Source organism: Labrus bergylta, chromosome 14, assembly GCF_963930695.1.
Source record: "Labrus bergylta chromosome 14, fLabBer1.1, whole genome shotgun sequence".
NCBI lineage: Eukaryota > Metazoa > Chordata > Actinopteri > Labriformes > Labridae > Labrus > Labrus bergylta.
Window position 1 is genome coordinate 6,627,573 of NC_089208.1, and position 15,571 is coordinate 6,643,143.

At 41.4% G+C, this 15,571-nt stretch overlaps 1 protein-coding gene across 1 annotated transcript; it reads right to left on the reverse strand.

The window, feature by feature from the left end:
* Positions 1–406: 406 nt before the first annotated feature.
* LOC109993296 (A disintegrin and metalloproteinase with thrombospondin motifs 15) lies at positions 407–14,253 on the reverse strand. The gene is made up of 8 exons (XM_020646204.3): positions 13,066–14,253; positions 8,584–8,716; positions 8,318–8,485; positions 5,967–6,250; positions 5,702–5,879; positions 5,427–5,599; positions 3,767–3,942; positions 407–3,641 (listed from the first exon to the last, which is right to left on the reverse strand). Exons 1-8 carry the CDS (start codon positions 13,999–14,001, stop codon positions 2,846–2,848), a joined length of 2,844 nt encoding a protein of 947 aa, XP_020501860.1. The 5' UTR covers positions 14,002–14,253; the 3' UTR covers positions 407–2,845.
* Positions 14,254–15,571: the final 1,318 nt, after the last annotated feature.

The following is a 15,571-nucleotide window of genomic DNA, read 5'->3' on the forward strand; positions in this document are numbered from 1 at the left end:
AGGCAACCCTCTTATTTGCACCTGGCCGCCAACAGAAAATAACTTCACAACGTTTCACTATAATCCGCTTTAGCCTTCTGTCTTGTTACTGTGAGTCATGGCTTCCTAGAGAATCTGTTCGCACTCTAATAAAAGTAGAGTCTAAAAAGCTACTGGTCTTTCATTTTTGGACTTCCCAATCCCTTACATATCTAGATCAACAGAGCAACTTTTTTTTAAATCAAAGGTGAGAATTTGCAGGTCCATGTTTAAAAAGTTTGGATGGATCTACCATCAAATCAATGCTTTGCCGCATTAGCTTTGGAAGACATTGAATTCTGACTAAAATGTTGCTGTGGTGAATGTTGGTTTGAACAGGACATTAAATTAAATAGTGTCAGAGAAGGACAAAAAGCAGTACTCGTCGTAACGTTTCATCAACGGCTTTATTTTGAATAAATATACTTAAATCAAAGACAATAGGCCTACAAATACCTGTGTAAAAAAAAAAGATAAAAAAATATTTACATTATTTTTTGCACAGAGCTGAATAAATGTATACATAGTATACGACACAGTCCATGCAGGTCATACTGTACGTTTCTTTTGCTGTACAAAGTGCAAAAGCTGATATAAAAAAAGAGAGAGTGACAATCCTGCCAACCTAGGATCCATCCTTTAGTTGGAGGTTAGACTGGACAATGGTTCCCCTTTAAGAAACAAAACAAGAATATAATGGATAACAGGATTTCATTGAGTGTGCAGAAAGAACAGCTTGGCTCAGGCTAAAGGGACATGAACAAGGAGATCCAGGAAAACACTTGCATGTACAGCATACTAGAGGGCCAGCCAGTTTTTTTCTTAACCTCTCTGCTTTATTGTTTCATTGATAATAAATTATCTGTATTAACTGTGCCAGACAGGCATGACTTAACATGGCAGAACATTATGAACTGAGAAGACCATTGTTGTGGTCGTATGATAAAAGAAGTGAGGGAATGAAACATGCTGCACACATGAGGCAGGAATCAAACCCTTGTGTGTCTACATGTGAGTGTGGTTGCAAGTCTATATGATGAGCTGTGTAATGTTAGGAGCAGCCTGATGAAGTCACTGAACTGGCAGCAACACGCTGACAGGGAGAAAAACCACTCGCCATTGTTTCCTGTCCCGCTTCATTTAGTCAGTTCTGTCCTGAAAGCCACCAGTATGACTTTAGATCTGGTTTAAATTGCTTGCATGACTTGTGCTAGTGTGGTCTGCACACAATCAGTGTCTAGAGATCAGGTGAGTTCATCCAAGTTTAAAAAGGGAAATACCAGCTTCATCTTCATCGTCTATTTCTGTGAGAGTTTAAGGAGTTTAGCATGTTATAAATGATACAGTGGCTTACTGTAGAAACCTGTTCAAAGTTGTTTTAAACTGTATTTTCTGCAGCAGTAAACCAACAGATTTTTTACAACATGTTTTTGAATGGACAAACAAGGCAGCAGCACATAAATTATCTGATTTTTCTTATTTTGGAATTGATTTAGAAGGAATTGAGGGGTTCCCTAATAAATCCAGAGTTGTTCTGAAAACATTTTAAGCCTCGATTAAGCCTAAATTACAATATCAAGTTTCAGGATTGCATTACTTTATGCAATAGTCAGACATCACCATTTTTACTCCCCCCCCCCAAAAAAAAAAATCTACTTGTTTTAGGTGATAATAGAGCTTGCTGAAATTCTAATGTCAATCTAATGGTGCTTTCATACTTGCACAAAACTCCTGAAAACTTCCTGAAATGTCAGGGCGAATAGCATGTGTGAATGAAAAAAGCAAAACCTTTCACTCCAACTTTACATGGAAGGTTTCCTGTCAGCCCCTTAGTACATTGTTGCATGAAGGGGGAGCTGAAGTGAGAACACTGCAGGAAATATTGAGGAAACTTTTCCCCAAGCAAGAGGGGGGTGATGGCATATATATCTTGTGATCGGCACATGTCCATATACTGTATGAAAGTGGCTCTACATACGCGTGTTTGTTGTTAGCCTGTATGTTCTTCTCATCTCTTTTGTTGATATTGCGATTGTGTTGAACTTAACAAATCATGGATATAAAGGCTAAGATTTGTCATTGTCTCATTATAGCGTCAGAATGTAGCTTTGTCCGCAACTTCCGCTGTCATTTTTTGTGCGTGTGTTTGATGTCTTGCGTCCTGAGATCCCCTCTCCCACCCGACAGGGATAGTCTCCCGCTGTGAGGACGTGAACAAGCTACTGAAGGACATTTCCAGGACAGTTTGGCTGAAATGTGATAGACATTTTGGTATCAAAGGGAAAACCTATCAACCAACATGCAAGTCTAGACATCGTAATCTGTATCTGTGTGATCATGGCGAGGACACATCTCGAGAAAAATAACCTACAAGATAAACGAAAATCCCAAATTCTCTTGAGCAGAGACATATTGTCCTCTCTCTGTAAAGTGTTGTGCAGCCCATGGGCATTACCATGTAGTCCAGTTTATAAAAAGTTTGAAAATGGTCCCAGACTCATTAGGTAACCTAGATTGATTGCTTTCAAACTTGGTATTTTTTTAATCTACTGCCTGTAGTAGAAATTTGCAAAATATCATTTGACCATCTAATTTGTTACTTTGCCATCAAGGCAAGACCTGGATGTCGTCATTTAATGGCAGTAACAACATTTTCCAGCATTTATCCTGCAGCTTTACTTATTCTTGTAGTTCTTCCAAGCAAGTGTCCCGTGATTCAGGTGGAAAACCTGCACATGGCAGACAAGGTATGTTTGATATTTGCAGTTGGATTCAACTCAGTTCATTCAAAACAAAACAATTATTCTCAGTCTGTAAATTTAAGTTACTAGCAAGGGCTTAGGTTACAGAAGTCCAGCTCCTGTGGCTTGCGTAAGCCTTTGCAGTGGTCCCTGGGGAGTAAATGCCCTGTTTGGGTTTTGCATTGCAATGGACGTCTCTTAAAGCCCTTCCCACAGGTTCTGGAACAAGGCGACCACTGCCCCAGAGACCACTCAGGACATGGGTCTCCACACACTCTGGTAGCTGGAAGTCTTTGTAAAGGATCACAGTCCATCCCTGGCTTCCCATCGGGTGTCAGACACTGCACCATCCTCCTTTGGATACCACTGCCACAGGTCACAGAGCACTGGTCCCAACTTGAAGATATCCATTTCCCAAGAACGGGATCCACCTTGCTATACGACTTCTTCAGGATGTCATCTCCCTTCTCCTTGACACCATCCTCCGCCAGGACACTGTTGGACGCAGAGTTCAAACGCCCCTCCTTCTTCGGAGCCTTGTCCTCCTTAATTTGACGGGCGAGGTAGAAGGAGTAACGGATGCGAGGAGGTGTCATCTGGCCTGCACATAGCACCTCCACAGTCAGGGTTTCTCCCAAGGGTTTCACAGCCTGCAGGGTCTCTGAGAGGCCAGCTGTGCCGCTGTAGCGCAGCAGGCTGCTCTTCACGATAATGTCCCTCTCCCCTGCTGACACAATGTAGTTCCCATTGAGCAGGTAATGACCCTGGCTGTTCTTTACCGCCAAGTAGTTGTCATCACTCATCATTCCCTTGTAGCCTCGCTGACGGATGTCTATGTTGGCTGCGCCTACTGGCAACATGACCACAAAGTTGTAGCCGTGCCTGAAAGTCAGAACATATTACAGTCAACGACAGCTTGTACTAGGTAGTGTGATGAAGCTGATAATTCAATCACATTTAGGTAAGTTATGATGACGTAATCCAATGACGATGTGGGTTTTACTTACTCAGGCTTTGTGAAGAGTCCCGACACCTTCTTGCAGCCCTTGTTATCACCTCCGCAGATTCCACACTTATCAAACTTCTTGTTGGAGCCAATTTTTCCATCACAGCCGGCCTTGATGCACTTGCCTTGGACACACACTCCTGTGGAGTCTGGGGAACATGGAGTTCCATCCACAACCTGAACAGCACAAACATACTTTAGAGTTCATATACTCTCACAATAGTCTACAGTCATCTAAAAAAATAATCAATCAGAAGAAGCATAAAGGCCATACGAAAACACACTACAGACGAAATACGGCCCATTTGAGTCTTGTTTTCTTTTATTAATTTGTTGTTTTTTATCCTTTGGTCTTTTTTGCTGTATTCATTATGTTTTACATTATTGTCCATATTTAAGAATCTTTATTTTTAATTGTTGTTTTTAGACTCCACTAGACTTGTTTTTAGTCTTGACATTCTTTTGTGTCATGTTCGTTTTAATGGAACGTAAATTGCACTGAGTTGTATGTTTCGTTTGCACTATTGCTCAAGGCAAATAAAATATTTCTTAATCCAATAATTTTTTGTTATTGTAGAACCGTCTTTAAAAACCGTCTTTATAATAGAGCAACCTCGCTGTAGGTTTGTCTGCAAATGCCTGACTGTTATGTTCACTTAAAGCTCCAGTGATGAACTTTAGGTTCGTGCCGGTTTTGGCACCCCCGATAGACAAATAATGTATAATGAAAAATATCATTCTGCTTTCTTTGAACAGTCAAATGTATCACTCATTTAGAATCTTTACTGTGGAAAATGTAAACAAAGGCTGTATAGGCAGCATGCTGTTAACAGACTCGTCTGACACCTACCCCTCAGCTGCTTCAGTTTCAGGAATTTAGAATTAATATCTAGAAATGGTATTGATGCTGATTGTCTTGTTTGTTTTTGTAGCTCATGAGACATCAATATTAATCTCAGTCTGTTTTTGTAACCAGGTAAAAATCCTCACAGGCGCTTTGATGTGGTTTTAAGAACCCTGACACAGACATTGTTCATTCTTATGTCTAGACTGTTATCTTTGTAATATTATTTACAGGGACACAACTTAATCCACCATGAGCAAGTACTTGGAAAATCTTCTTTTTTATCGGCAGAAACTGCAAACTGGACTTAAAGGCGTATTGCCATCTGTGATGACCCGTTGGATTGAGAATTTTATTAAAATCGGACACAAAATGAACCAGCTCTTGTTTGAAATTAAACTTAGCAAATAAGTGCAGTAAACATAATTGCTGCCCAAAGTCAGGACTCTGTGGTTAAATATTCCAGCAGCACTTTGATTCAGAGCTACGTGTCCTTTGAGTGCTCTTATCTGCTCCTCCTTGGACTCTATGACGGAGAGTGAAGTGTGAACTTGGTCTGACTGCTGCAAAACATCACTCTACACCCTGCTATCTAACTGAGCTAAACTGTCCCCCGCCTCTCCTTCATTCCTCCTCTCACTCTCTGCACATAGTCCAGAGGCAGCAGGATGTTCTTCCACATTGACTCATGGTTATTGTGGCCTCATATCTCAAAATTTAACCCTGACTTGTTCAGACTTTTGTCTCATCACCAATCAAATGATCTTTAAATTCACTCAGGCAAAGCAGAAAACACGCTTGAGATGTTGCTGTTTACCTTTGGTAACAGGACGTAGAAGTAGCCGGTGCCGTTAGCCCGGCAGATGAGTTTACACCTGTCATTGGTGGACACTCCAGAGTACTTAGGCACCCACACAACAGAGGGGGCAATCCTGTTACTGTTGAAATTGCGTCCACTGTTCTCACACTGCTCCTCACGATAAGTCTTACCTACACAGAGGGGAGAGAGGGAGGGAGGGAGTGTACAGGAGGTGAGAGGTGGGAACGCTCTAGGGGTAAAAATGTCATTGGACATAGTTGTCTGTTTCGTACCTGCGTCAGGGCAATGGTTCAGGTTGCAGGAGCGGTATTTGACCCGAACCCCTTGGCAGTATTTACCCCCATATGACGGAATTGGGTTGTTGCACTCTCTTTTCGAAAGTTGGACTCCGCCTCCACAGGTGCGTGAGCAGGAACCGAAAGGACCCCACTTACCCCAGCGCCCATCGACCTGGATATGTACAAAGTAGAAGAATATTGAAAAAGAGAATAACAACACTGATTTTTATTAAGTTGCTATCAAGAACTAAGTCCTTACCTTCACATTTTTGGCCTGTTTAGAGGAACATATCCCTCGGTCGCAGACCTGTCCGTCCCCACAGTGGGTTCCATCAGCCCATGGAAAGTGGCGAGTCATACAAACCAAATGGCCATTGGATTTTCCTGTGCACCACAGACGGCTACACGGTGGCTGCATAAAAGGACAGGGCTTTGAGCCTTCTCCGAACGCGAGCTCACACTGACGGTCAACATTGTAAGACGTTCCTGGCAGGATGTCAGGGAGCACCAACGGTTTCTGAGGCTGGTCGAGCAAACATTCTCCTAGAAGAGAGAGACACAATTAGCTAAAGGGCTTTCCTATGCCTCAATATTTCCACTATCCTTTGTCTGTGTGTGTGTGTGTGTGTGTGTGTGTGTGTGTGTGCATGTGTATTGTGAGAGGGTGGGTGGCATTATGGGTTGAGGGTAGTTTGCAACCATTACCCTTTGTGATTTTGGCTCTTTGAAGGAAGACCACCTCTTGATGCAGTGCATGCAACATACCACACACAGACCCATACACACAAACATAAGCACAGCAAATAACAAAAGCTTCCCACATACAGCCACCCACCCTTATACCATCCTCTAACTGCTCCCCAAAAACCCTAAGCATTTTGTTCAATCCCACCCTTGTTGCATGATTTGCAAGGATACAATTACACAAGCTAATCTTTAACTTTAAGATTTGAGTGTAAAACCTTAGCTTTGATTGCTTGGCCTGCAGCCAGCATGCAGTATAGACGTCAAAGGAATTTACTCCATTCACCACAAATGGTGCATAGAAACCTTTCCAGGAACAGGCTAATAATAGAAAGTGTTTGACGAGCAGGTGCTTGGAAACATGAAAGATCAACGTTGTTGGTTGAGAGGGTTTCCAGGAGGAAGTTTTTTTATCACTCAGAGACACAGCTTCTCACCCTTATGGGGTATTTACACATCTAAAACAAGTCATTTTCACTAGGGAAAACAGGGTTTATTATGCCATTGGTGTTGCTGTGAATTCATAACAAATAAAAGAGCAGTTAGTGAGTGAGCTGTAAGTGTTGGCAAATTAGTTTCCCCTCATTCCATTGCAAATTTGGCAACTGAAACGCACTGATTTACTGATAGTACAATAATATATAAACAAGTCACTATTCACTGAACCAGCTGAACCTCGCCTCACACTTCCTCTCTTTCCAAAAGGCAATTATTAAAACTGTGTGTGTGTGTGCTTGTGTGTGCGTGCGTGTGTGGCAACGAACAGGTTACAAATATTTTTGGACGAAGAACTTTATGAAAATTTCCTCAAACATGTGGAAGCATGTTTTTTCTCCTCACTGCTTTTTGAAGTCAAGATTTATGACAGGCAGCCTGGAGAAACCAAGTTACAACATTGTAAGAAATCACTCCCTGTCAAGTGGAAAATGTTATTCCTGTGTCTCCACTTGTGTTCTTTTGTTTAAGATCATCTATGAAATGGACTCAGAAAGTAGCAAAAGAGTTGTCTATTTGGAGCAAACCTGCATGGGAATCACTGGGCAGATACACCTCGCTTTCCAAAACCGCTGTGGTGACTCTCCCCAGAACAAGCCCTCTAATTTGAGACAGATGTGGAGGCAATTTTAAAACAAACGTTTAGCATCGTTCCAAGGCCAAGTCCTGTGGTCTGGCCTGCTTGGCAAACAATCTGCATCCAACCAAATACATTTCTTTTTGGTGTTTGGAAGTCTTCTCTCTGACCATGGAACTAAAGAAGGTTAGGCAGATGGCACATGGATACTGAAATTAAATCATGCTCCAACTTGCTGTTGCTTCAACTGATTTAAGTCAGATTGAAAAACTAAGAAGCTGACAGCACAGGAAAATGAAGTTTAAAAAAAAAAAAACAGAAATGTAAAAAACAAAAAAGAGCTCCTCTTCGACTGCACTCATTTTTGTGTTGCTTTTTAATATGAAACCAAAAATGAGTGCACACATTGAGGAAGTTTTATCAGAAAGACTAAAAAATGTAACCCTGGAACTGCACCATTTCATGTTGAGTGTTTACAGTGTGTACAGACATTGGTATGGTAGCAGCCGTGTAAGAAGAATCAAGCTGCATGCCTCAAACATAGACGGGGAGGGGGCCACAGAGGCCAAGTCACTTCTTTCTAACGCCATTCCTCTAGATTGCATCATTTTGAAACATGAAGTCTTTGGCAAAATAACCAAAGTCTATTCTTTTTTATTCACACAGCTCCTTCTAGTGCCACAACAGTCTTTGTAGCACTATTTCCCTGTAGCAGTGCTCACAGTTCCCACCTCTCAAACACACTTTGAGGCTGTTTGCAGTCAAACACAAGGGTCAGAGGTCCTGGAACTCACCGTGCCCGCTGTCCAGGAATTCAGTGATGATGGCAGCACTGCAGGGGGACCAGGGGTTGGTGCGGTTGATCTGGATCAGAGTTGGAGACATCATGTGGTTATCCTGCAGTTTCCCAAACACATCTTCACAGGCCTTGACGTTGTCGTGGGGCATGTTGAACACGTGTCCTGCCGACAGGAATGGAGAGGTCAGATTTCTCTTACAAATACAGTAGTCGTTTTGGTACTAATGTATTCAAACTCTGGATAATGTAAGCTCTGCTCACCGAGCTCATGAGCAGTCGTGAAGGCTGAAGGGAGGCCGTCGTCTTCGATCACAGAGCAGCTTCTCTTGGGGTCACACATAGTGCCGACATCCGCCATGCCCAGAGTGTCACAGGTGGAGGCTCCACACAGATCCTGGACAACATAAATACAATTTAGCATGAGTACAGCTGAACAGTTGTGAACCATCTAGTCGTTATAAATATAGCAATCTGGTTGCAACATTTTTGGATGCACTGGAAGACATCATCAGTGTTGTAACTTGTGTTCATTTGGTGTTTAAGGTATAACAATATCAGACACCTTTAAGTGATAATGTTGCTCAGTAACATAGTCATCTGAAAAATGGGAACAATTCCAAAACGCTGTGCTCAGAAAAGTCAACCTTTCAGGTGGATTATACAGCTGGAATATTTAAATCACTTACTTTGGGGTTAGATTCATACTCATTGTTCCAACAATAATAAATTATAATAGTAGTCAATAATGCCATTACTGTTGTGCTTAGCTTACTCTGTTCCTTAAGTTATCATATGTTGCTCCTTTTGTAGGCATGGTTTTTGTACTGCAATGTTGGAGCAACCTGGAACCAGAATTTCCTTCACAATTAATAAAGTTGTAGTTTATCCAGAAACTGTCAGGAGTTGGTTTTAAATATGTCACCTTGGTCTTAAACCTCATAAATATAGTGCTATTATTAACAATAGAAACCATGGCCAGAGCTATTTAAATAAGGAAAAGAGTCATTACTGTTCATAAGGCTTTCTGTCTGACAGCCTTAAAAGTGTTGTATATAGGCACAAGTGTTAAGAGCACACCTTCTTCCATGACGTAAAGTAACTGTCCCCATCACAACATTTCCATAACTCAGCCAGAGCAGAGTTTCCAGATGACCTATTTCTCTGCCACAAGGCTTTAAAACCCAATCTTAGAGAGTATCCATTTGGAGCTGAACCTCCTAATCACAGGACATCATCTTCACCACCGCAGAGAACCGCCCATCTGCTCGGCCCATAAACAGCATCGTCTCTACATACCTAGAAACACAGAAAACCAATGGCGGTCGGCTGACAGATAGAGCACAGCACTGCTTTAACGTCACACAGCCTCTAAATCCTCTGCTGCTGTGAATCTATACATACGACTCTGTGCCAAGTGAAGACCTCTAGCCCTGTGACAAATCATTTCTAGAATAAACCGCAGAACCACAATAGTTGGCCGGTGCAAATCTAGTCCAGATGTTCTCATGTGCAGACGACATCTGAAGGTTTGGTCCATTTAGGAGTGAGAGAATAAAATAACTGCAAGAAGGACAGGAGAGAAGAAACAGTCGTGTCAATGAGTTTGTTCTTCGCTATGACCTACTTCCCACATCTGTCATCTATCTTAACATTTTTTTGTGTTTGTGCAATTTTAAAAACAATATGGAGTTATCTCAGCCAATTATATTTCTAATTTATTTTCTATGCACAGTTCAGTGCAAGTGAAAAAACATCTGGATTATTACAGTTTGTGTTTTGGCTTCATTATTCAAAGTATTAGGTTGCTAAGAGTTTCAGTTTGTACTTTTTCAATTAAAAACTAGGTGGGAAAAATGGCCTGATACAGCAGTGTCAGTTTACAACGCCTCGACATATGTTTGTGGACTTTCCCAGCCTATTACCTGTTATGTGAGTAAGGGCAAACACGCTGCGAGCAAAAGTACCACCACCTTCTCTCTCCCAGGGGAAACATAAATACATCAGATTTACAGTTAGTTTTAGTTTTTTACAGATTGGCTGCTGACAATGAACTTTCTGTGTAACTTAATGAACTGAGTAAACATTCTTTACACAACAATCATGCTGGCTGGAAGTTTAAAGAAAACCACAGTTGCCTGTGGACAACACCGAGTTGGTCTTCATAAAACCAGCAAATTACTCTGTGGGCTGTAAACAACAGACAATGGATGTGTCTTGAATGCCCACTAAAAGCCGAGGTAAACCTGAACAGCACCACTGACTAAAGTGACTAACTTTGAATCACCAAGTCAATAATTAAAAGATAGACAGCGGTCTGAAAATGTTTGACTTGGCTTATTTGCTTCGCAGAAGGCTCCATTATCTGTGAACATGTGTGTAAACGGACAGTTTGATACCTGAAGCTTATGCATTGTTAAGGCCTCTACAGCAAATAGTTTGACAAATGTCATTCTCACAAACAAGACCTGGCTGTTCTTCACTCCAGAAGATGCCTTTTAGATGAGAAATGTGTTCAATGACCTCAAAGTCCAGTTGCCTTTTGGATTACACTTTGAATGACCTTGACCCTTCATAGATGTGCTGAAGGTTCCTACTGGTGTACCTAAAAAGGTGTTTGAATTGATAAATGGGGATTAATGTCCTCACGTGTATATGTTTGTAGATTTCTACACGTTTTAAAATTGTTGTAAATACTATTCTGCATGCTTGCACTGTGACAATATTTACAAATGATTTGTCATTTAATGCCAGTTATCCTTGCATCATTAAGAGAAGAAATTCGATCCAGAGGAACCTGTGGGAGTAAGAGCTGTAGACCAGATATTTTCTTAGATGCATCCTGATTACCTGCTTTTTAAATACAGAAATTCTATGTACAGTTTGTCAGACCTATGATCAAAGCAGCTAAGCTCCCTCATTCAGTCTAATACAATGTTAAGTCTAGTGACTGAATGGTTTTGTGTGTCTTTCTGCTTTATATAGCACTTTATAACCACATGACGCACTGTCTGACTGCAGGTCTAGTACTATTGAATGGGGTCATCTAATCTTAGCTATGGTTAACAAGTTGGCCTGTTGGGCTTATTATCCAAAAACCAGAAACACCTGTGACCTTATTATAGCTGTTTTCACACATGCACTCCTGCCCCTAAAATCTACCTGAGCTACTTGTTCACACATGACCCTCACAGGGGGAAGTTTTTCCATGTCTGAAGATGGGTTTTATTTAAGAAAGGCTGCGGAAAGAGCAGAGAAGACATCGTTTGAAACGTCATAAACCCCATCCACTCGATCGCGGTGACTTTCATGAATATTTCCTGCTGCATTCCCACATCAGCCCAACCATGGCTTCTTATAGAAATTACACTGGGGGCCTGGCAGGAAAAATCCTGGATAAAGCTGGGGTAAAAGATATGGCTAGTTTTGTACTCACAATCAACTTGCCTGTTTCTGGAGTTTTGTGCAATAGGGCTTGTGAAATATTTTTATAGAAAATACAACCTATCATTGAAGATTCATAGCCTTAACATGAGGAATATACAATAAGTACATAACAACCATAGAGCATAAAGAATCAATGAGATAGGAAGTACATGACAGATTGAAGAATTTGCTGTAAAGCTTGCAGCAGTGCAGGCTGACTGCAGCTGTGCAGAACTGCCCCAATGGACTTGGAGTGAACAGATGGGGCAGAAACATGAAGGGAAATGACTTCTCTGACATGCAAAGGCACCCCCTCATCCAACATCACTCCCCCCTCACACCATCTCTCCCTTCAGGGGCCTGTTTAATGAGGGAGGGTAGGGCTGGAGAACCCACAGCTGGAGGAGGAATGGGAAGGGCTGAGAGAAACAAGACACTTCCGAATGTTGCATCCCTGAGGGTGCAGAGGTCCCTTAAATATTTAAAAGTTATTCCTAACTAGCTTTGGTTTGAGGTCAGACACAATCATCGTGTTCTGTCATATTAGTAACTTTTACCAAAGGTAATTGAGTCACTTATTTTGTTGTATTTGAGTTCTTTTTCCAGGCAGTGGAGGTTTTACAGCTGTAATTGTTGACATCTTTACTGCAGACTGAAGGATATCCAAAATTATCCTTAGCTGTTATCTGGCAGGTTAATGTATTTTTCAAGTTTTCAATGTTGAAGTGATCTTAACATTGCCCAACTCCTGAAGGCAGTTAGTATATTCATCAGTGCGTTACACTTTGACCAATGAATGTGAGCAATGACTTCATCTCTGACCCTGTGTCATCCGCCAAATATTTGGGAGTGCAGAGGTGGGTTCCAAGTCCATAAACTGCCCTCTGAGGATCCATGAAGTGCAATCAAGACTCCCTCTGTTCAGCTCAAGTGATTTCCTAAGTGACCCGGCCTCATAGTTAAAGCTGTAAGGGTATTGGTGGATTGGACTTTCACTGAATGTATGCTCAGTGAGTTCACCAGAGGTGAAGAACATGTTATATGAGCAAACCAATTTACTGACACTGCAGAGTTTGGTGAAAGTCAGTCATCTCATGTCTAGAGCATTTTGACAACAAGGTCGAGTTCTTATCAAAACAAAAAAAGAAACACTTTTACTGTCCATTTAATATGTGTTGTCATTTTTAATAACATTAAGAAACATTATGTATTTCCAGAGAAAGAAAATCCCATTACGCATTTCTGTGCGTAATTACGCATATCATTCTCCCCAACAACCTCAGACCCTGCAGTGTGAAATCAAAGTTATTTTTTTATTACCTGTCTAGTGAAAAGGATTGCCGTGTCCCAGTAGTCAGGATGCTTGTCGTTGTTCTTGTTCATCTTCTTTTGCCAGGTGCAGAAGTTTCGCAGGGTCATGGCCGCGTTCCCGGACACCTTGGGTCCTTTGTCCTCCTCAGATATAATCACGATCTTCACCACCGTGATGCTAATGGAGTTGAGAATACTAGGGTGCTTGTAGAGCTTCGCTGCCACTGACATCAGAGTCAGAATGTAATGTTTAAGGTCATCTCCATGGAACTTCGCCATGGACTCGTCCGCCACCACGAGCGTCTCCACGTACCTTGGCACTGAGGCGAACCTCTTGGCTCTCCCCATCCTCTTCAGCATCGTTTCGGTGACATTGCTGTAATCTCTCAGTCGTTTGTATTTCTCCAATGATTGCGCAAGCTGGAGACTGATGTCGCTGTCCACCGCACACCGGGAGGTGGAATTTAGCTTCAGGTTGTTGCTGGTTCTGCGCCGGATGATGTGCGCGCTCTCTGCGCTTGTGGTGTCATTTTGCACCGGGGTAATAAAATATTCCCATCCTTGAAATCCAAATGCACCTTGTAAACCTTTGCAGAGGCTCAAAGCAGCGTACGAATACGGATCTGAATTCACATATCCGGAGTAAAAACACCGGCTAAGGTCAGCTGTTGCGTCGGTATTTGAGATCCTGTATGCGTCTTGGTTAGAGATGGAAGGAGCGATAAAATGAGAGTCCTGCTGTAAATCGATCACTAACTCCTGAGCGAAAGCTTTTATTTTGAGGACACGTTTTCCATGTATGATGTCCACGTCGTTGTCAGAGTACCTCCTGTCATGGTTGTGGGTATCCAGTCTAATCGGGTAGCAAAGTTCACTTTCCATGCAACGAGCAAGTGTTAAGAATGTCACCACAAAGTAGAGGAGAAAAGTTGTTCTGATAAACATGACGATGTTTGCACTCAATAAAGAATGCAGTGACCAACGGAGAAATAAAATTGTTTAGAATCTGCAAGCTCAATGGATGCGGTGAGAAACACAAATGAGGATGAAGAGCATAATCCAAAGCGCTGGACTCTAAAACAAGCGTACAAGTCCACTCAGTGCAAACTCCTCCTGGTCATGACCCAGTCCCATTCTCCACCTGTGTGTGTGCTGAGTCGACTGCTGCCTTCTGTGGACTTTATGCATTTTCGTCCTGTGTAACAAATAGGGAAACTCTATCTCTCCTGTGAAGGGGGCAGTCTTTGGAGGCGCTCAGTGGATGCGCGTCTCAGACTTTTTCTGCGACCGCTTGTAACTGAGCAGACAACAGGCCTATCATCATGCTCCCAACACACTGTGACTGTGACATGATCAGATCTTCTTCTCTCAGTCGGTATGCTGCATGCGAGATTTGACGCCACATGACATGCAGAGATCTATACAGTCCTTAGGAGGCTAAATTTACATTTTTCGACCAGATTGATAATATGCAGTTGTTAAAGTCAATAAACCAGATGGCTGGATCAGCATATTCCTCATAGGTAGGTGATATGAAAAGATGGGGGGGACCTATAACAACACCCCAAGTCACTGTACTTTATTGTAGCTGATGTCCCTAAGAGCACTACAAGCTCTGGTTCAATATAGGCTTACATGCAATGGTCAGATATCGGTTGGATCACCTACGACACCTGGTGGACAATAGAAGGAATGGAGGTCTTTTTTTTTTTACTGTTCTATCAATCATAATGCAATGACACAAGTGCAAAGCAGTGATAAATAATTGTTACATTTACTTAAGTAGCTTTACTTCATTACAGGTTTGAAGAGTAGATTAACTTTACTCCACGATACATTTTATGTTTTGTGAATAGACTATAGGCTAAATGTATCTGGGCTGTAGTTGTTAATTATTAGAGATAAGAGCTTTGTTAAGAGATCATGTAATTATCATTTGAAATACATTGACTTGTTACTGCCCCAGATTATTTTTTCCAATCAACAACCCTGAATAAATAATGTGATGCCTGACAGTGGCCACTTAAAGTCCCCTCCTTCTACTAGCCTACTACATGTAAAAGTATTAAGCTTTCTATGGATATTAAGGTCATTTGCACGAGTTCAATACTTGAGGCTAAACACAAACTCTTACGTAAGGCCTCGGCCTAAATTTCACTTACTTTTAGCGAAAGCTATGTACACTAATTAAAATAAAGCTTTGAAACTGAGCTGTTTCTTACCTTTGTTTTTCCAAAGTAAAAAGAAAAGGCATCAGTTTAGGCTACTGCCTTGTTGTTATGGGGTGCTGATTGTAAAAACGTTGTTATATATATATATTTTAAATATTTAGTTAATATTCTTCACATTTAGCTCGTTTTACACATAAATAATTGCAAAGTTTAAGTGTTGAAGAAATATTTAATTATATCTCTAGGCTAAATGTAAAATATAAATGTAAATATTATATCTAAATGTTAAATCTATATGTAAATGTTATATCTATATCTAAATGTTAAATCTAAATGTGATATCT